Source organism: Thermobia domestica, unplaced genomic scaffold (assembly GCF_964235325.1).
Source record: "Thermobia domestica unplaced genomic scaffold, izTheDome1.hap1.1 HAP1_SCAFFOLD_1117, whole genome shotgun sequence".
NCBI classification, from domain to species: domain Eukaryota; kingdom Metazoa; phylum Arthropoda; class Insecta; order Zygentoma; family Lepismatidae; genus Thermobia; species Thermobia domestica.
The window spans coordinates 30,425-52,841 of record NW_027656827.1 but is presented as its reverse complement, the minus strand read 5'-3'; the positions used below and the strand labels follow the sequence as shown (position 1 = coordinate 52,841).

The window sequence follows — 22,417 nt, the reverse complement described above, 5'->3', positions numbered from 1 at the left end:
GTCATTTTTCTTTTTCTTCTTCTTTTTTTAAATAAAAGTATGGAATATGGGATGCAGCAAAAGGTCTGAAATGTGGCGGGAAAATGTGAAGAGATGAAAACGTACATTTAAAATGTCAAATTGAATAAATGTCGTACAAAAAGAAGCTTTCTGTGCCCAGATCATGACAAAACATGCCGTTTCAAATCTAGCCATTTTGTTGTTAAAATAAAAAAACTGATTTAAAAAACCTTAGATAACGAAGAAGTTTAAACTAAACAAAACTATCACGTGTTTCTACAGAGTACCGCAAGGTGTTACCTCATAGTCCAAATTTTACCCGTCTGTCACTTCAAAAGGGAACCTCGGAGGACAAAATATCGTAAGACATTTTCGTTTCATTTCAGCTGTAGAGTCAGATTCTGTCCAAGCTGTGCGATCTTTTCCTTACACTCGATATGTAACCTTTTTCTATTCCGAACAAAAAATCTGTATAAAATTTACATAGAACCAACCATGTTTTTTAAAAGTTTAGTTCCTACTTCGGTGGCCATAGGACCATGCAGGCAAAACATCTAGTAGTACAGGAATGTATGCTTCATTGCAAATGCTTTGCTAGTGGATATAATATTGTTTGACTGAAAATCACATGGATTAAGAAACATTTTCTTATGCTCGAGCCCTATTACGATTATGTTAGAAAACACTGCCCCACATGCAACACAAAATCATACCGAAACAGAAACATATATGTTGTCATTATCGATTATCTTATAATACGTAGGAGGCCCTGCAAAATTCAAATTTACTGGTATGCAGATCCACTCTTGCGTGAAAGACAAATGATATGCACAGTAGTGACTGTCATAGCCAACTGTTTTCATTTTCTTACATAGAAGGAAAATGTGCGACTCTTCGTCTAACAAAATTTTTTTTATATTATAAAAGTTTAAACCATCTTCATGAATTTCGAACGCTACCATGCAACACTTGAACACAAATCCGTTGTATATGCACCAAGCTACTGACCGACAAAGTTTCAACAACGAAGGAGGTAAACACATTGAAAACAATGGAAAATTCTGATCTTGTGAAAGGTATATCTTTGCTCCAGGTCCAATTTCTTGTTGAATATGAAAACCGTTTTTCTGAAAGAACTTATAACATATCTGCAATTGGTGTTTCAAACCTATAGTTTCTAGAACATTCTTTCGACAATAAGCAATACGGGCAGCAATCTTGGACGGTTGGTGTTTGGATTCATACCTCATACACCATGTGAAAACAAGTGGTCCTATATGTCGCATTAAACGTGGATAGTGAACCATATGATGATGCTTAGGTTTTAATGTATCCTGAAAAAAAGATTTGTATATCTCATGATGTTCTTCAATTAAGGTACAAAGTAATTCAGAAGTGTTTACGTGAATAACTTTTGATGTTAATATGACTGTTATTTCTCTTAGCAGAATATAAAATTTCCAAACGATATTTTCCTCGGGGATTAAGTCACCCATTATCAAACCAAAGTACCTTATGAGAAATAACATTTCAGCAGCAGACAAGTTTAATTTATTCTTTTCAAGATTTTCAGAAGATAAAGGTGCCGGCTTATTTACGTCATCTGACATGCTTGCAAAGGCCGAAATCCTACTGTTTAAAATATCCATTGTGAAAAGACGTGTTTCGTTGATGTAGTACTTCAAAATATGCATCATATCATAGTTCCCCACCCCTTCCAAAAGATCATGCATCACGTCCACACTGTAATTTTTGGTAACATGAAAACTCGGCAACATGTTCCAAGTGCTATTCTCTTTTACTCCTGTCTGTGAAGCATCTCCGAGAATTACATGTAGTTCATAATTCTCAACGTCCCGCAAATTCCGGACGTTTTCTCTTGACTGCGCCTGTAAATCTGTTTTTGATGTAAGGCAAAACCTGCAAGGGTACTTAGCAGAAAATGACTCTGTAAAGCCAAGAACGGAATTCAATCCAAGATTGTCACCTGTAATAACACACAACTTAAAATAAATCTGTACTTCTAAACCATTATACATTACACATATACCTTCACATTCTAGGAAACGCAACTCTTCAATAAGAATTGAAAAGGTTGCTTTATTACCGAAAGTTTTTCTATCATTTGAATGAAAGAGTAAGGCGAGAAATATGTTCTCTAGTTTCGCGAAAAACTCCGGTGGAATACATGCAATTGTATAATAAACTACCCCTATCTTTTTTGTACCAGCATGCCCACTTAAAGGATTGTTAATTTCATAATCGTCAAAGTAAAGAAATAAAGGTAATATCAAACGATCATCAGAAAATGTTACCTCGTTTCTCCAATGCAGTCCTTGCACACTACTGAAAAGTACTTCAGTCTCTTGTTCTGCACTGTTCTTGAAGTGGAGTAACGTTGACAGAACATTCGGTAACTCCAAAAATCGTTTAAGCATTTTTCGCATAGGCACAAACTTTCCAAGCACTTGTAATGTTTCCACCGAAACCTCGCCTTTCTTTCTCTTTGAAGATAATTTCTGTCCAATAACATAATCAATTGGTTTTATCAAACTGCCCATTGTCTCTAACATGCCAAATCGCCTATATTCGGTTTCCAAGCTATAAAATGGACTGGACATTATACTAAACATGTTCATTACTTCAGTTACTGTATTATCATCAACATGATTTCCTCGAAGCGTTTGTAAAATTTTCTCTCTTAGCAGTTGCATCACACTACCGCCCATAAACCCGTGTACCCAGTCGCAAAGGTTTTGTATATGAGTTCTGGTTAAGTTACATTGACTATACAGTTTAGTAATAAAAAGAAGGGCTTCCTCCTTTACAGCCTCACGGTAATCTTCAAGAGAAAGGCTTTCCACAGAAGTTTCAATTGGTATATCACCATTATCAGTCAACTGTCTCTCAACATTGATGTGACACACCTCATTTTGGTATCCTCGAAAAGGCTGGTTCCCATCACCACCCGTACTTGTTCTTTCGTGTTTCAGCAAGTGTTTGCGGAATGAATTGGCGTTATCAAATTCGCGTCCACACAATGATTCCCCACAACGAAAGGGGCTCATGGCACCTAATTTGTGACAAAATTTTAAATGAAGTAACAGAGACTGACTCGTTCTTAAGTCACTATGACAAACAAAACACTTAGGCATCTTCTTACAAACTAAAAAGAACGTATATACATGAAAAAACTATTTTACAAACTAAATGATTAACGGAAAACAACCTTTCCCGCCATTACACCTTTGATATTTCAGAGATAAGCGTGTTCACTGAAGGAAAATTCTTGTCGCAGTCATTTTCAATTTTGTACATATGTTTCTGCACAAATGTCCACACCTGTTCCGATTCCTTCGGATATTCTGCATGCAGTACTTGAAACGACTTGAATGTGCTATCGATTGCTTTCAGTGGAGTTTCAACTCTGTAGAGATTATCCTCAATACTCACGTAGAAGGCTTGAGGTTCATCTATTTTTGAAGCGACAACGACGGGCATGGGCTGCACACTACATCCAAAGCGCTGCATCTTTAGATGATGCCTTTCTAACTCTGTTTGAAGATCGGACGCTTCCTGTAAGTCATGTACACAGAATTATTATCACGTTACACACCTATTAACACGTTATCAAATTCCAAAAACTACAAATACACGTATAATTAAAATGAGCTTGTATTTTAAATACGAGGTGCACCAATAATATATATAGCAATCCAATTAAACTGGTACCAACTGTTTTCAGGCATTCTTCTATACTAGAAATGTAATGTAATGAGGTCATAATTGACGCGAGTCACTTCTACGCGATATGAAATGTCTTGAAAACTAATATAGGTTAATATGACAGTATTTCGAATGTATTATTATACCCCTTGAGTTGTACATTTTTAATACCGTTCATTGTGTTTGTATTATCCGATGCAATTAAGAAAAGTTCTGGAAAAATTAAGTAAAGTTCCTTAGAGGAATCTACCTTTTAGTATAAGGTTTGAGAATAATCACAAAGAAAACAATCTGAATTATTGCACTTATAAACTTGACAGTAGTTACGTGAATAGATAACTGCGACATCAATAAAATTGTCCTAAGCTTACACTTAATGGTTTACATTTACAGTAATAAATATTTCAATTAAATGTGGCAAACTTGGAATCACATCCAGACATAAAGTAAGCACGGATATTTTAAAGATAAAATAAATTTAGATCCTGTACGTCAATGACCGCAATTCTTGACGTTACAAATCTCCAGGAAGAAGAAAGAAAAACCTTTGCGGAAATTTGAAAAGCAAGGATGCTACAATATCAATGAATTAGTTTTTAAAATAATGATCGCGAAAAGGTTGGTGCCGTTCCCCTACGTGCTGTTTAGTATTTTTATAAGATTGATATTACACACATATCATTACCTCGAGTATAAACACTTCTTACTTATTTATGCCATAAAATGAAGAAAGGAGTGCTATCATAGTTCCAATATTTGAAGGGTTGAATGAAGAACATTTTTAAAGACACTGGGAAAAAGCTGTTTTGAGCCAAGTAAACATTTTATCCATGACCATAAACATATTTAACCTCTACTTATGTTTCAGAAAGTTTACCTAGCATTCACCGAAAGTTTTACAGCATTTTTACGTTTACTATTGTTATTGGAATATAGGGTTTCATCACGGGAACTTCATAAGGCATAAACCTACAGTGGAACCGAAAATACGAATAACATCCTAAAATCCCCTCCCCCTTCCTCCCGGGAAATCGAACGCAGTCGCCCAACAAAGGAGATAAGTGTACTAGCAACGAAGGAGTAACTTTTAGGTCGGCCTTAAGTTCGTCACGTTTGAGGGATGTCGTCCCTCGGAGAGCACACAATCCGAGAGAGGGGAAGCAAGAAAGGAATGGATGGGGAAGGAAGCGGTCTGGGACCTGTGTGTTAGGTACCATCCCGGCATTTTTAGCATCATTCACTGTGTTTATATTAAAAAAAAAACTCACTCAACCCAGGAAAAAACACTCAGGATGATTGGCCTGAAAAAGCTGTTACACTTCTTTGATCGAGTGATCCCACCGGGAATCGAACCCAGAACCGCTCGCACCAAAGGCGAGGGCGTTAGCGACTAATAAATATTGTGTTTTCCTATTTTATGCATATTCCTTTCTATCTACACAACTTAGGTTCACGATATCTTCGTAAGATACAAATCGCGTCACATACACCGATACATGCTTTACTAATTGCATGAAGAAGAGTCATGTATATTGCAAAATATGGTTGATAGCTCACTCCACCAAGGGCGTGCTGTCCCGAGGGGGCCTTTTCTTAAACTTTTTTGTTTCCATGTACCACCAATATGATCCTCTTGATATGGTATGGTAATCATATCAATTGAGTGCACATCAAAGATGGAGCGGGTCAGTGGCTATGGATCACGTGGGGATAATTTTGAGTATACTTTAGTGGATCTTGGGTTACATTTACATGTTCCACTGTTACGTATGACTACCCTAACCCAACAATAACAACTGACTCATTGTAGTCCTCAATATAACACATTCCACTTTGATCCACTCTCGACATATTCGGTCAGTAGGTCGAAGTAGATCAGTAGATCATGGTGACACGTGGTGAGTCAGAGTGGATCGTGGTTTGATGAAAATGGTGTTTGCTTACACAATATTTTTGTTTGAGCATAGCAGTTTTTCCAGAAAAGCTGATTTTTTTTGTTTGTTTGTTTGTTCGATAAGGTTTCGTGCAATGTTCTCCATTCTCCAATCACTAATTAAATGTTAATGACATATTTCGTGGTAATCAAGTGTAGATATTAATACATTATATTACATAATGGTACATACTCTGACATGAAAAAGGAATCCTTGCTGTGCCTCGTATTTGGAAGGTTTCCATAATCCACCTCCGTCTTTCCTTTTGATACACGTGGTCACAGATGGGAAATATCTTCCAAGAAGTATTAATATTACGACTGTTCTGGCATCTGGAAAAGAATGAAATATCAAGAACATTTGTAGGTAATTAATTTACGCTTATACAGCGAGGTCCGGAAGTGGGCGTACCTCTTAATTGGTGTTTTCTGACGGTTTTTGGTTTTACCTACATTTGTTTGGTAACACTGCTTGGCATTGTCTGGCAACATTGCTATCCATTTGTTTTCTGCTTGGTAACAGTTATCAGATCAGTTCCTGGCCGCTGGATTGGAAGAGGTTGTGCATCCAGCTCTTTGCCAGGCCTCCAAGAAGTCCCGATCTGACGATATCAGACAATGCTCCCTGGGCTTTCATGAAGCAACACGTAAGAAACACTCGATATCACACAACGCAGGAATTACGAGCAGCTGTGGAACACGCCTTCATCCTCGTTGACTCCGGAGTATCTCCGCAAAACATCTGCCAGAACTTTGTGCAGAATTCAGTTGTGTTATGACATGGATGGTGATCATACCTTTGTTTACGACTCTTACGACTTTAAGGTAGCTGTGTACAGACATTCTACCATAACTAACACTATACTGTTGAAACTAAAGGGGGGTACGCCCACTTTTGACCACTTTATACTAATTTATTTGAATGTAAGTGCTAACTTTCTGACTGCATTCATTCTCATACCTGCAGAGGTTTGCTCTGTGATACGCAATGAATACTGTATATTACTTTAAGTCAATAATCAAAGAAAAAAGGAAATTACGTTTTGTAAGCAATGGACAGCAGTCTGAAAAAAAAACACACACAAAAAGTATCATCTTTTGTAACTACACCCAGATTCGCCAAAGGGATAATGCGATGTTTCTTATATGCAAATATTGGGTCCAAATAATGGTGAAAACTAATCTTAATACGATACTTATCTATCGCCTATAAGTACGTGTATAAAAGCTGTACATGAAGTATATTATTTCAAGAACCAAAGGTTAAAGTCAACGTATGTATTTCTCTTTGGGAAGTTGCAACAGATACGGATAAAAAGAGAGAAATTGAACAGCTTAATGAATCAAAATAGACAATTAACAACAAGTTAAAGACTATACGCTGCGGAAAAGTTCTTTCGTCACAAATTCTAAACATTAGTTTCATTCATTGCTACAAAAGGGATTTCATATCTGCTTATTAACCCTACTGAATCTATCTTCTTCATATACTGTTATTCAAGTAATTACTGATTTCAGGGATGTAAACTGGTCACTGAACTCAGTATTTCAGACTCTTTGGGAGATTAAACGAAAAATGTTCAATTACTACACAGCAGTTGAAATATTTCTCGTGATCTGAGCTCAATAATGAAACAAAAGAATAACAGAGCTTTTTTAAGTGCTCGATATGTTGTCGATTTACAATTATCATTTATTTTTCTTCTAGATTTTGATTTATTCTGCTCGGACTTACGACTAAAAGGAGACAAGGGAAAATTGCCGGAGCACCTGTAATTGATCTTTTCTTTGCTTACGGGAGTAGGCTGAACAGTGTTGCGTTTTAATAATTATAGTGAACAATACTTAATGAAATAATAAACAATGTGTACACCATTTCTCCACAGTCAAAACTTACTTCCATGCACTTCGATAAATTTTATTATAATTAGCAATTTTTAAAAAAGGGGGCAGGAAGGACTCGTAAACCTTATTCGCCTTCTGTGCAGATGGTATGGTAAAAATCAATACTGGATAATGAAAGTGTAAGTGTAAAGGCTAATATGGAACAGAGAAACAAAAGAGAACTTCTTCAGAAGGGAATTGGGAGGGGAGGGGATGAGAGTACAATGCTGTGACACTTAAAATGCGTCTTGATTTGTATACTTCAACAAACTTTTCTTATTAGATTACGCAATTTCTAGTTTCTTACTCCGATTATTCAAAGTATTCAAATGTTCTCGGAGGGAGTGACCGCCCCTCCCTTTAATCCGTCCGTGGTGTCATTCGTTTGGCTTTTCGCTACTAATTCAAAATGCTTTCCGAAACAAGTTGTCTTCTTGTGACAGCAGGGGGTGGAAGAAACAAACAAACCGTGAAAGGAAGAAAGAAGTGGTTTTGGGCTCTTCCAGTCCAGACCATTCTAACCACTGAGAAGTGAGAATCACAACGTGATTTTTCTGGTAAGAGCGTCCTTTTTAAAGCAGCTAACAAGCAAACAGATGGTCAGCCCTCTTCCCTCTGCAGCATACTTTTTATTCTCTGTTGCCAAACTTACTGAAGAATATATTGCAATTAATCTAACGCATGTAACGTAAATTGGAGACCGTGGTTGGATTTATATGGGTCTTGTCTATTTGTATTAAAAATTTCAAGTCATTACCTACAATACTTTGTTAGAAATTACCATATTAAAATTTACATGTTTTCAAATGGGAAGTTAGAAACATAAGCGAAGAGGTAGAAGATCTCCTTAATAAGAAAAATAATTACCTTCCCTGATGTTCTCCTGCAGCAAAAGTTCTACTAATGTGGCTCCGTCATTTGTTGTTTGTTTGGTCGTGGTAAGTATATGCTGAATCTTCTTTAAGTCTGCATTCCACGTTGAAAAAAATGTTATATCTTTCCCAGGATATAACTGGCCAAAATCAATGTCGATCTGAAAAGTAAAAGAAATTGTTGTCACATATACCTAACGCTGTTTGATGATATAATGTTCTATGCTTTCTTCTCTTTATACAAAAGTTTGGTAGTATAGTTTTCTTTGAAGTTCATCAAATAATCTTTGTTTCAACAGAGCGTTTTTAATCAAGTTATGAACATCAATGGCATTCACCCCACTATAGTATCCATTTTCAGAAAATACTATGTCTGATTGAAAAAGAAATCCCAAAGTAGGCATGTAAAAAACAATTACTTAGAGTGGAACTGATAAAATACACGCAAATATAAAACAAACTTCCAAGCGCTTTCGCATTTATGGAGTCGTCATACAGGGACGCAAAGACGAAAGTGGAATAAGAAATAGAGAAAGACACAAGGACCGCACCTATACCAACAATGATTTCTCCACAAGGTTCTCTACTTTCTCGTATGAGTACTTGACAGCAGTCACGTGATCACATGACCACCATAGCACCTAGCAGAAATATGGCAAAATGAAATGAAATCTTTGAGTTTTACGTCTCACGGTTACGCCGGTTAGGCTAAAGGAGACGGTGATGATGAGAGATGAATGAAATGGTGGAATGAAGAAAGTGGGAGAACCCGAGAAAACCCACGAGCACGGTGTTTCTACACCACAAAGTCCACACGGCGGGAGCAGGGTTTGAACCCGGGACCCCAAGCACCGGAGGTGAACGCTCTACCACTGAGCCACCGCGCCCCCCCCCAGAAATATGGCGTAACTCGTCTTACTCTGTATCTTTCTTCTTCCACTTTCGTCTTTCTCTTCCTGCCTAACAAAGCCATAAAAGGTGAAAGCTCTTACAAGCTTTTTTTTCTTTCTTAAATCTTTGCGCGCATGTACTGCACGTGTATTTTATCTAATTTCTGGTAACTGTTTTATACATTGGTTGGTTTTTAATTACACAAAAACGCGTCTTTAACGTAAGCTTACATAATTCTGAACCTTCTGCCGCTGATGCTGGTATATTTGTAAATTAAAATAAACTATTAAATGTTTTCATAGGAACATTATCAACAAGAGTGAGGATGTGGGGCTGATCGGGGAGCGGGCTGGGTAGCGTAGAGGTTAACTTATTGGCATTGTACGTCGAAGACAAAAGATCTATTTTCGGCCCACTCGCACTTTTTCACTCTGATTTTTCATTATTTCTGAATCTATACAGGTTTTGGTGTACTGAAAATCCGGTTGATTTTCTCAGAATTACTAAACGTTCTACCTGCTACAAGATGCACCATCTCGTCCATCAGCTTACTCACAGGAAAAAATTAGAACCGAAAAACTCCGAAACATAGTGCAAGACAGGGTACAACTTCATACACCGAAAAACATTTATAAACTCTCTCGCCTCATGCTAGGTGCTTTTTTTGCAAAGAAAAACTGCCGTGTTCGCAATTTATATATAGCATCAACATAAGACCCTTATGTTCATGATTTTTTTTTAACTCATTAAATTTTGTTACTCGTTTTTTTTTTTTTTTTTTTCATTTTCCTTTAAGTACAGTTCGTTCTGTGATACGGAATTACACTTCTATAAAATAATATAAAGGTATTTTCTTTCTTCGGTTACATTCATAAAATAATAATAGAAAGATGTAAACTTCTTAGCAATATCACTACACTTACAAGTGTGTATCCAAGAGGCTGTTTTAAAGCAGGAAATTCCTTGAAGTAGGAGCTGATATCCTTCTTTGACTGAATGTAATTTGCTCTCCGATTTAATGTCGTTTGTTTCCACAGATCACACACTTTCTCCCATGGCTCTATATTATTTCTCAACCACGTGAGAGCTTCCTCGGCAAATTCATCAGTGGACTCTGAAAATAAAGGACACCATCTACATAATTCAGTGTGAAAGAAACGTACATACTAAGTATACGTAAATACATATGTATTAATTTCTAGGACAGAAGTACAAGAAATAATATTTCAATAAACATGTGAAACAGACAGTATTATACTTCTGAACACAATTGTCATATGAGGTGTTCGGAACATGTATTTACAAAACGTCCCGTTAATATATGAAAGCAGTGATAGAGTTTTACACACAGATGAACAGCAGATATACTGATTGCACAAATTCACGGAAATTTGTTGATTTATAATGAAGGTAGTGCCCTTGAACTGTGAATCTGTTGATTGACCATAATACGTGAATATGTGTAACCATGTAAAAAATCGGCACGCATCTCTTTTAGGAAGTTTTGTACCCTTGTCTGAATATAAGATAGCATAAAACACTATGCATCGTGATTTACTGATAAAATTATAATACAGAATTTATGAACATGAAAGCAAATAAATGAAAAAGAACTATGAACGTACCATCTAAATCGACTTCGGTAGAAGTTGTAGCTGCACACCGGTTTCTCAAAGGCAAAACACCACTTTGCCGCAAATACCTTCTTGTGTTGCAATATCTGTCCCAAAGTTTCCCTCTTGCCAAAACCTTCTTCCCTTGAGCAACTTTATAGGGGACGTAGTAAGTATGCTATTTGAAAAACAAATCACTGTTATAATATACAGTCCTGATATCCTATTGCACAACACAAAATTACAATTAAACTATATTATTTCCACAGAGAAACAAAATACATGAAAACCTGTTTAAAACGAAACTTATATAAACCGGAAATTTGCTGAAGATGAATAGTTTTTAGTCCCGGCAACTCTGTCTGATTTGCCATATGGTAAAGATTTTTCTCTTAACTGATTGCCAGCTCGAAACGTAGGGGCACTGTAGTCTGTCTGTCTCTGCGTTGGCGTTACTACTGAACTTCTGTTTTCAATAGTTAAGATCTTTCGGCCGTGAACAAGAATGGAGATAATGTTTCTGTTATTTAAGTTACCTGTTTCCTGTTTTTGTTGATACACACATAAGCACTTTTCTACTGTCAAAACTTTCTTTATAAATTAAAGACTTACTGCTTGCTACTCCGTCATTACACATGCATTTCCAAGAATTCGGTCATTTTTGAAAAAAAATGGTAGAAATTTAGACCAGTTGTTGAAAATTTCCATTGTTTCTGCTGCAGAAAATGTGGTTTCAGTGTGGCGTGTTTGTGTGCCCAGTGTTGTGTACAAATACGGCAAAAACAAATGTTATTGTTACTTTGGAGGACACAATACGATTATTGAAGAGAGAATAAGAGACAATGTTTGTAAAATATAAAGTTCATTTCAAATGTTGCAAACGCAAATTTCCAACACTGAAACCCAGAAAATGAAAACAATCCTTAAAAGGCGGTGAAAATGTAAAGAGGAATGTGAGAGGAAATACATAATAAAATAATACATACTTGTAGTTTCTACTTTAAGCGTCTGTCTTATTCAAATAAGTTCACTTTGTAAATTGAGTTTATGTTGTAAATACATTTTTGTGTTAATTAATCTTTCACCTCAACCATTTTAACCTAGGTATAGTACTACGAGATTATTTTTACCAGCAGTTATTGTTACAGAACTTAACTTTTCGAATTTGCACACAACGGAAAATTATTTTGTTCCTTGACGTTCCGTCTTATACAAGTTTCACTGTATATATATGCTGTAAATTAGACATATTGGAATTTCTTTTTTTTTTCTGGATTCCTTTAGTACTTCAATAAAATGAGCATTGAAAAATGTATTCTGATAAGTTATGGAAAACGTTCACTTGTAAGTTAAATTGTAAATTTCTCCTTGTTCTGAAGACAATGATAAAATAAATATTAATACAATTAAGTCTAATTTTCAATGGGTGTTCAGAAACTATACCGGCGAAATCGGAAGATGATAGTTAATATAATTCTAAGCAAAAAAGCTTCTACACATATCCGATTCTCAGCGGCCTGACACCTACAGGTTGGTAACAATTCTGTACATTTTTCCAAAACAAAAATGTATTACTCATCCTGTATTTTTTCTAAAGGTCATCTATGATGCATTTGAATGGTGACAGAATGGCCTTTCCAAGGGTATATGGCACGTGACGATAGTTGCGTTGGAAGGAGCCTCATGAAGCTAATTTTCAGAACAAAATATCTTTCTTCCAAGAGCTTCAAGAAACACGGTTGCCAACACTGTCGCCAAATAGGAACGACAAAAAATTACGCATCAACTTCAATTTTTATGCTGAATAATGTCGCAAATTTATATTATATATATATATATATATATATAGGATGGTGCATTTAAAATTTGCCACCCCTATATCTTCGAAACGACTGCGAATATGAGAAAACGCTAAAACACGTCCATCATTATTTTAAGGGGCTTGAATTTTCAGCTATAAAAGATCCCCCTAAACACCCCATATAGCGGTATCTGGAGTCAACTTGAAAATTTTAAATAGCAAAGGGGGTCGAGTGATATATCGTTGGAAAGGTCTCGACAAGAGAAATATTCTACCTAGAGTTTCAAGTCCCTATGTTGACTCCATCTAAAATGGCTCGGGTTCACATTCTTTCCAACGATATATCACTCGACCCTCTTTGCTATTTAAAAATTTGAAGCTGACCCCATGTACCCCCATATGGGGGTACCTGGAGTGGACCGTTTATAGCTCAAGATTCAAGCTCCTTAAAATAGTGATGGACATGTTTTTGTGTTTTCTCATATTTACAGTCGTTTCGAAGATACACTGGGTGCCAACGGACTTTATGGACACAAAATGGGAACCCCCGCCATTTAGGATAGGGTCAACATTGGGACTTGAAACTTTTGGCAAAATATTTCTCTTGTCTAGACCTTTCCAACGATGTATCACTCGACCCCCTTTGCCATTTAAAATTTTCAAGTTGACCCACGTACCTCAATAGGGGGGGTACCTGGGGTGGACTTTTTATAGCTCAAAATTCAAGCCCCTTAAAATAATGATAGACGTGTTTTTGCCTTTTCTCATATTCGCAGTCGTTTCAAAGATATAGAGGGTGGCAAATTTTAAATGCACCACCCTGTATATATATATATATATATATATATATATATATATATATATATACTACAGTATCAGAAAGAAAAATAAAATTGTCCTTATACAATCGAACTACTTTTATTAAAATGAAGAAAGTTTTTTTCTTCCTCCACAACTTCCCTTCCAACTCCACTATCGTCATATATACATCAGTGGAAAGGTACTTCCATTGCCGTTCAAATACGCCATGCGTCATCTCTTTAAAGTACATACAGGATGAGTAATAAAATTTTGTCCTGAACAAATTTGTATAAAATATTTACCAACCTGTAACTATCAGACCGTTGAAAATTGAACATATTCTTATGGGATCATTTTTGCTTAGAAGTACATCAGCTATTATCTCCAAAAGTTGTCAGTATGGTTTCCGAACAATCTTCAAAGAATCATAAAATACTCCACGACTTTTAAATTTTTTCCAGTGAACGCAAAGAAAAACGAAAAATTAGCAATATACAAGAATTCCCTCACCTAACTGAATTTTACACAAACCTTGTTTTCAGACGGAAACAATCGTACAATCGCCTCACTTATTGAAATGAATGACTGTCTACTGATCCTGTAAGACAGAAAATGAAATTTCACAAAGCAATTCCCATAGAAGCTTGAATAAATATTAAGAGACGACGCTCCATTGGGGAGGGAAAAAAAAACACTTGTTTATAAATTTTAAACTGACACACAATCATAGTATTCGTCTTGCGAATAAAATCAGAAAAACACACTGCTGAACAAGACTGTACTTTTAATATAAAAATATATTTACACGTGACGTTTCGATCTTCTAGCCAAGATCCTCATCAGAGTGTACGTCTGATGAGGATCTTGGCTAGAAGATCGAAACGTCACGTGTAAATATGTTTTTATATTAAAAGTACAGTCTTGTTCAGCAGTGTGTTTTTCTGTTTCTTATAAATTTTGTAACACTGGCACTAAAGAAAGAAGTGAATGTTTAGTTTCATTAAGTCAGGCAAATAAATGAACTGTAATATTTAATACAACTCAACGTGTTCCAAGTTACTGTAAACAGTTATTAATCAATCCAAAGGGTGCTATGCAGTCATCAGAACACTTTCAAATTCCAACTGATCCATATTGTTGTGTACCACAATGAGCAACTAACGAATTAATGTGTTTGAACTTTTGCTTTGATAATTTCAATGCATTTTGAGACCAAATTAATCCTAAAAACACAACTACAAACATACTTGTAATATAGATCATAAGTGAAAAATACTGTCACGGTGATAAACGCAATCAATACCGTCGAATATGTGCCATGTGAAAACGAGATTCTACTCGGAATTCTTAGTGAAGACGATAAATGTATAGGACAGCAATTACTTAATATTTAAGACTATTGCATTTACATTATCTTTAACATACGATACCACAAAATTTAACGAAACGATCTGTACCTTTTATCTGCGCCAATATATCGAACGATGACATCTGTTAATAAACTGCGAGCTCTGCTATTAAGATGTCCCAAATTCTTGTGCGTAGATAATACTTCTTTTCCTTGCAGTGAACTATTCAGAATCTTCTGCAAGTCCTAGAACAAGGTACTTGTGATCATAGAATTTGAAATAAAACAAAACTTAAACAACAAAAGCAAAACTATAAAATAATTTGATATCACTTATGTTAAGATCACATAAACGTGAATACGTATAACCAGACGTATTTTATTTCAAAAATTTACAAAAAGAAACTCTTGTTTTCTACGAAAAACAAAAACGAGCATGAGCATGTATGTGTAAAAGTACACATATGTCCCAAATTTCGTCGAAATGGGTGCAGTATTTTTTTTTTTTTTTTTTTTTTTTTGATATCTGGTGATTACCTGAAAAAGAATTTCATTTTCAACGCATCACAACTTTGACAATTTTTCACATGGAAATTTTATTTTGATGTCACTTGCAATCTTTTCTACCAGAAAACAAATGTTTTAAATTTCATTCATATCTGTTTCGTAGTTGTTGTAAACGAACAACGCCGAAATGCCATTTTTTGTATTCTAGAAGCGTAAGCACTAGTCGATCTACTTTTTAAAGCCTTGCTTGCAGGGCGACCGTCCTGCCTGATAACGTAGAGTTGGTTTTTAGTTTAGCGTCCCTTTCAGCAGCGAGGCTATATGAGACGTGGACCTACTGATTAACGTGGATACTGTATATTTTTCTCTGAAGGCTATATGTATGCCAAGTTTCAACTTTCCACGTCAACTGCCAGTTCCATTATTTTGTCAGTTAATGGCACGATGAAAAGTTTGAAACTTCCGGCTTTTATCCTAACTTAACGTACGCTCTAATGCAACGTGTGAACCAGATAATTGCTAAGGAGAAGTTCTAGAACACAGGTTCCCCATATAAATTAGCAAGGTTGGTTCCTTTCTGTACCAAAATTTAAATTTTATTTCACAGAATATTGCTAGCGAGCGTCAGCAAGTGAAAGCGGGTTAGAAGACCGCAGGATACGTTGTTTTCTGTTTTTATTACAGCTAAATGGGAAGTGGGACATGTGTTCTAGAACCTTGTAATTTCTATGACGTTTATATTTTCTTCTCGCTTATTACAAAGCTAAGGCATTACTGCCGCATCGCCGGACCAGTATTAGAATCGAAAAAAAGTACCAAAATGTACTGTATACGGATATATTTCGTTGGACTACATTAACTTACATTAGATTACCTCACATTAGGATAAGGGCATAAAAAACTACAGTGCAAAAAACACAAACCAACTTGTGCTAGGTGGCCACTAAGTGCACGAATGCTATCTAACCGAGCCAAGGTAGGGCGGAGCTAGCGGACCAGCGCGGTAGTGCCCCCGAAGGGAGCAGGCGCGTCAGCGACGATGTGTACACGCGTAAGCGAGGGTACTGAAAACATCTGGTTTCCGCAATCATATACATTTCAATAGCACTTGCCATACTCCTCTTCGCGCCACTACATCATAACAACTATATCTCTCCGCGAAATGGTCCATCCGCCTCCACATACAGTGTCGCTTACAACATCAAAAATAACCAATTTCTTCATTTTTACTATTCCCCTTACATGACTTTCACTCATTCTTGCTCATAAACAAACAAACAAACAAACAAAAAAAAAAAAAATTAACTGACCCGGCAAATTTTCTAAAACTGTTCCGGTGATACACCAGTTAACCCCAAAGCTAAATAAGCTCCATTTCGTGGGAACAATCACATACAAAATTATTATGAATACTTGACTAATTTCAGTAAACTGTGAGATCAACTAAGCTTATATATTAGTTTCATTAGATCATGGTCCCTTGTACGAAGGTACTGAATGTTTAAACTTAGGTCAAGCTTCAGTACTGCTGAATGGGCTGACTGGTAAATAATTTGTGAACTACTGGTACATCATTTGAGGAATTAGTTGACCTCTGACCGAGTCTGATCGGGTTAGATCACTTCTTGAGGTCAAAACCGAGCACTCAATCCAATCAGCGCCCCACCTTTACTTAGTTTTAAATAGGGACTTTGTTTACTCCACTTTAATTTAACCTAAATATATTTAAAAAAATGAACTGGTTCAAACAAAATATCGGATTTAAAAAGAAAATGGTTTCTGCAAAACCTGTTATTTATGTGCTTTGAAGTTTGACATCACCATCATGAATTAAATTAAAAGTGCAAAGGTGGTGTCACTTAGTGTAACACAAAGAGAAAGGCCTTCTGTAATAATTTGAAAGCGACAGAAGCACACTTAAAAAGCATTAAATCGTAACCTATCGTGTTTTCTTTTTGCTACACATACCTAAACTAGCCTATATAACCATACTTTCGCTCGCTGTCGCTTGTTCAGCATTAATTAGTAAAAATTAAGGGTGAATTATTATTAAAATTCTTGATCCCATCTGTACTGTTTGTAGAAAGTAATAAGGGCACAAAGTATAACAATTAAGGGGTTAAATTCCAAAGTTGGACGTCCGTTTTCAGCAAAATTTTGAAACTTGCACGGAAGATACGTATAATTTGATCGTTTGTGTGCTTGATAATATATAAAGATAATACAACAACACTCACTCTATTTGTTATATATAATTGGTTATAAACATGGGACTACTAAGCGAGCGAAGAGAACTACCTCGCGCAAGGTAACCGAATAGTTGCATTGTGGGAAAGTAACGAGCATTCATAATATCAATATTGCGGGTAATATACCGAATCGCTGTACGGGATGTGAACTGACAGTGTTGAATTTCGTGAAGCTCCCGTCGAAGGGTACTTCTATTATAGATCCTAACGTAACCTAACCTAACCTACACTTTCTCCCAACTCGCGAAATTGAAAAATTATACATTTTAATAGCTTTTACGCAATTTTGGTAGAAAAGTATCGGACGTCCAACTTCGGAATAAATGCCCAATTAAGTAAAACTCAACGTAGAAATATCAACATAGGACCACTATGATCCTCAAGCATCGAATCGTTCTGCAAAAGCTTAAGCCTCTTCCAAATAGTACGAACTCTCATATTAATAATAACCTTTCTCTCAACTTTTCACACAAACATCTTACAAGAAGTCATAAATCATTATTATACCTTATATAATTTCATCTGTACATTTTCGGGCTTAAGTTTAGATTTGCCCCTCCAGTTTCCAACCTACGAAAATGCAGTTAAAACATTAAAAATTGTTAGGTTAGGTTAGATTAGGTTACCTGGTAAGACTTTAGTTAGACTAGAACCGTGACTGAAACAGGTTCTAATATCGTAATTCCGAGTAAAAACGGGCTAGAAACTCTAAACTTACCCTCAATTGCGTGAACACATCGTGTCTCTATTTTGAAGTATTTTGATTTGGTGATAATAAAAATAATATTTTGGAAGCGTCATAAATGCTTAATAATACACTATTTCGTACAAGGGACTTTCGTTGCTTGTGCGCAATACAATTCAAATAAACATTTACAAATACATATCTTCAATTTACATATTGAAACTTACTGACTATCCACTTACCTTGAAATTTCATTATTAGGGTTTCTAAACCCCACTCTTTTAAGATATTTTCGTAATTCATATTAACTATAGAATCCATTATGGCGGCTACATGACAACTCGTAAAAGGCGGGATTTCGCATAGTTGCCATAACAAGAGTTTTATATTGTAATAGCCATTCTAACCATAATGCTATCGCTATTTTAGCAATACTAAATAATCTGGTTATATAAACAATATGCATGATATTATTAACCATACTAATATTAGCAATATTTTTTTCTTACCACAGCCATACTAAAAAAATAGGTGTTGTATAAATAACAAATCAGTATTTATACATCAACTATACTATAGTCAATATTAATTTACCAATTAGCAATACTCATCAACAATGCTTTTATTGTCAATTCAGCTATACCATTTTTTAGAGTGCATAGTGCGCCGTTGGAGGGACTCGACATTTGAAGACCCTCTATGTGGGAAACGCAGCTGCATCGGATCCGTGTTTATAGGAACATTTTTATTTATTTGGATATCCGTAATCACCTCGTCACTTTTGGCCAGGCATTTGTTACACCTTGTAGATAGACCTAATGCTGTAAATCTACGCCTGATATGATATCAAAGATTAATGGTTACGTGGTTTTAAAGTGAGGTGATATATACATAGGTATAAAGTTCATATAATTACACGCAAAAAAAAGAAAGGTTACTAGTAAACAAGAAAAATGTTGAGAGTAACCAAGTTAGTCAATATAGGGACAACAAAGTCGTGTGTCCCAGCAGCCAAGCCTAAAAGGTTAACGAGAGACGGTGATCGCAGCCCTGCGTTACAGGTTAATATTGCTAGGTTACAGTGTAGTAACTCCAGGGGTACGCTAACCGATCACGTAGTTACCACTACCGATCATAGCCTATAACCGAAACCTAGTTAGCATGTTAGAAGGTTAACAAACCTTCTCGGTTAACGAAACAGGGTGCGACAACTTTCTAAACGTGCATTTCAATTAGTATATTTATTTAATGATAGTAATTGTTATTATTCTCTCAGCCACACACCTGATGATGAGGACTACCTATATTTATTTTTCATTTGTAGTATGTACTTTTTTTTTTTTTTTTTTGCTAGCCCAAAGCTAGCCCCACCCAAGGGTTACGCCCTCGACTCGAAAAGAGGTAATCAGGAAAAGGGAATACGGACTACTTTTGTTGGGATAAGTGATATTTGTCCATTTATTTATTTATTTATTTATTAGCATTCATTTTTCATTGGATTTTATGATCTTGTGATCATAAATATTAGCATAAGGTAGATATGGAATGATTATCAGGTATGAAAGTAATGAGTACGTGCAATATACATCACAACACATAGGTGAGGCTAGAAGAACAAGTGAAGTTATCTTGCCCCGGGGCAACGCAGGGCATTGATGTAAGACAGTTGGTGCCCTGTTAGTACAGTAGGATTACTGTGGATGATGAGATGGAAAGATGAAATGTGAATGAATATCGAGATGAAATGCATCGAGAAGAGGAATGTCGGGATGATTCGGAGGGACAGTGTAGCAAAAGAGAGTAAAAAGCAGAGGAAGAGAGAGGTGGGGTGTAATGGTGGGAGAGTAACGTAGTCGGCTGCAGTGTGTACTGTGTCCATGAGTAGAGGGTGGTTCATTGTCAGTTGATCAGTGATATATTTTAAGCGAAGATGTTCTATGTGGGAAAGAAGTGTGGGGAAAGGATATACGGTAAGCGATTCTGAAGGCATGACGTTCTAAGATTTGTAGTTTATATATATATATATATATATATATATATATATATATATATATATATATATATATATATATATATATATATATATATATATAAAAGAACGGTGCTGCAGGTATCCAGGCTGTGAATCCGTAAGTCAGTATTGGCCGGAGAAAGACCTTATACGTAGTAAGAACTGGAGAGGCTGTGAGACCCCAATTGGTGCCAGCCAAGCGACGGAGTAGGTTAATTCGATTATAGGCTTTGGACAAAATAGATTTTTGAAGTGAGGTCTCCACGTAAGATGTTTGTCCAAGAGAAGTCTTAGATATTTGGCTGTGTTGGAAGTGAGAATTCGTGTTCTTTGAACGTAAATATTCAGCAGCGTTAAATTGAGGTGGACCCTAGTACGTTTGCCAGGAGGCACAAAAACAATTGCTTAAGTTTTGTCGGCGTTGATCTTGAGTCGTCATTTGGAACACCAGGAGGTGAATAGCTTTTTGAAGATGTTTGTTGATGTGCTGTATGGTTTTGCCAAGTGCCAGAAATGCGGTGTCGTCCTCGTATTGAAAAGTGTTGATAGTAGCTGGAAGAGGCGGAATATCTGCCACATAGCGAAGATAAAGGAGCGGAGACAAAGCAGATCCCTGTGGAACACCTGAATGTAAAAAGACTGGATGAAAAAATGCGTTGTTAATGGAGATGTAGGCTATGCGTCCTGTGATAAAATTGAATATAAATCGTATGTAGGTGTGAGGCAGTTTATATTTAGTAAGTTTGTAGACCAGGCCGTGGTGCCAAACAGTGTCATAGGCTTCCTCTAAGTCAAAGTGAACCAGACAAGAAGGTTTCGTGGAAAGAAATTGTTTGTAAATATGGTTGACAAGGCGAAGTAGCTGATCATTTATACTGAATTGAGGGCGAAGTCCGGCTTGATAAAGAGGTAATAGGCGACGATCTGTGCAGGAAGCGTGGAGGCGAGTAACTAGAATTCGTTCGAAGCTTTTGCTGAGTGTATTGGTTAACTGAGTGGGGCGGTAGGAAGAAACAAAGTTGGTGGGTTTGTTAGATTTCGGAAACATTTAAGTTTTGGACATTTTCCATGTGATAGGAAAGAAACATGTGCGGAGTATGAATGTGAAGAGTATAGCCAAGAAATGATAGACGCAGTAAGGGGCCTCTTTAATATGCCGGTAAGAGATATTGTTCATGCCAGGTGCACTGTTGCGTTTTCGTTTGATGACATTTAGAATGTTATCGACTGTAATTAGTGATGTAAGTTCTTGATTATTACCCAATGTGTGGCTGAGTGCGGGCTGGAGGTGTGGAGATTCAAAATCAAGGCGATCAACGGGGTGTTGAGGATAAGGATGTGTTAAAGGCGGTGTGAATATATCCTGCAGATAAGTAGCGAGAGCATTTGCCTTGTCGGTATCAGTTTGAAGCGGTTGATTATGAAGAAGAATAGGATATGTGGTGATACTACGTTTGCCGCTGAGTTGATTGAACCTTTTCCAGTACTGCGTTGGATGGGAAGTATCAGCTAGCGTATTACAAGTGTTAACCCACTGCCGATGTTTACATGTTGTGATGTAATTGGTAACGATGCGTTGCATGTATCGGTGATGAACTAATGATTCTCGGTTTCCCGCACGCTCGTAGTCGCGATAGAACTGACGAGATCTACGTATGAGCGGAAGGTAGTACGGAGGTAATTTATGACTGTAGGGATTTGAACGGGATGTAGGAATGAAGGTATTGGAGACCTGTTTGATCGTAATGGTTAGGAGATTAAGAGAGTTATACATGTCGCCTTCTGATGTTGGTTCGGGAATGTTAGAAAGTTTTGCAGTTAAGAAATTTCGATAACCGATCCAGTCTGCTTTGTTATAGTTGAGAGATTTGCGTGTTAAACTTTTGTGGTTGGAGGTATTAGGATGCGAGCGGTTGATGGTAAGCTTGATTGGCAAATGATCACTGCCTATTGGATCCAGCACTTCTACGGTACAGGAAGATAGTAAGTTTGTAGAAGTAATTGCAACATCAGGTGTGGTTTGAGATGATGGCCGGGTGTGCTTAGGTAGTTGATTAAGGGTACCGGTGGTATGGGTTGTAAGGAAGTTGAGAAAA

The 22,417-nt window shown here is 36.5% G+C and overlaps 2 protein-coding genes across 2 annotated transcripts; both read right to left on the bottom strand.

Moving 5' to 3' along the window:
* Positions 1-707: 707 nt before the first annotated feature.
* Positions 708-3,155, bottom strand: LOC145677620 (uncharacterized). Its single transcript, XM_081748071.1, has one exon. It carries the CDS (start codon positions 3,153-3,155, stop codon positions 708-710), a length of 2,448 nt encoding a protein of 815 aa, XP_081604197.1.
* An 85-nt stretch (positions 3,156-3,240) lies between these two features.
* LOC145677619 (uncharacterized) lies at positions 3,241-22,095 on the bottom strand. The gene is made up of 9 exons (XM_081748070.1): positions 21,582-22,095; positions 20,830-20,945; positions 14,979-15,115; positions 14,053-14,119; positions 10,932-11,097; positions 10,230-10,420; positions 8,411-8,576; positions 5,853-5,992; positions 3,241-3,576 (listed from the first exon to the last, which is right to left on the bottom strand). Exons 1-9 carry the CDS (start codon positions 22,093-22,095, stop codon positions 3,241-3,243), a joined length of 1,833 nt encoding a protein of 610 aa, XP_081604196.1.
* Between the last annotated feature and the right edge of the window lie 322 nt (positions 22,096-22,417).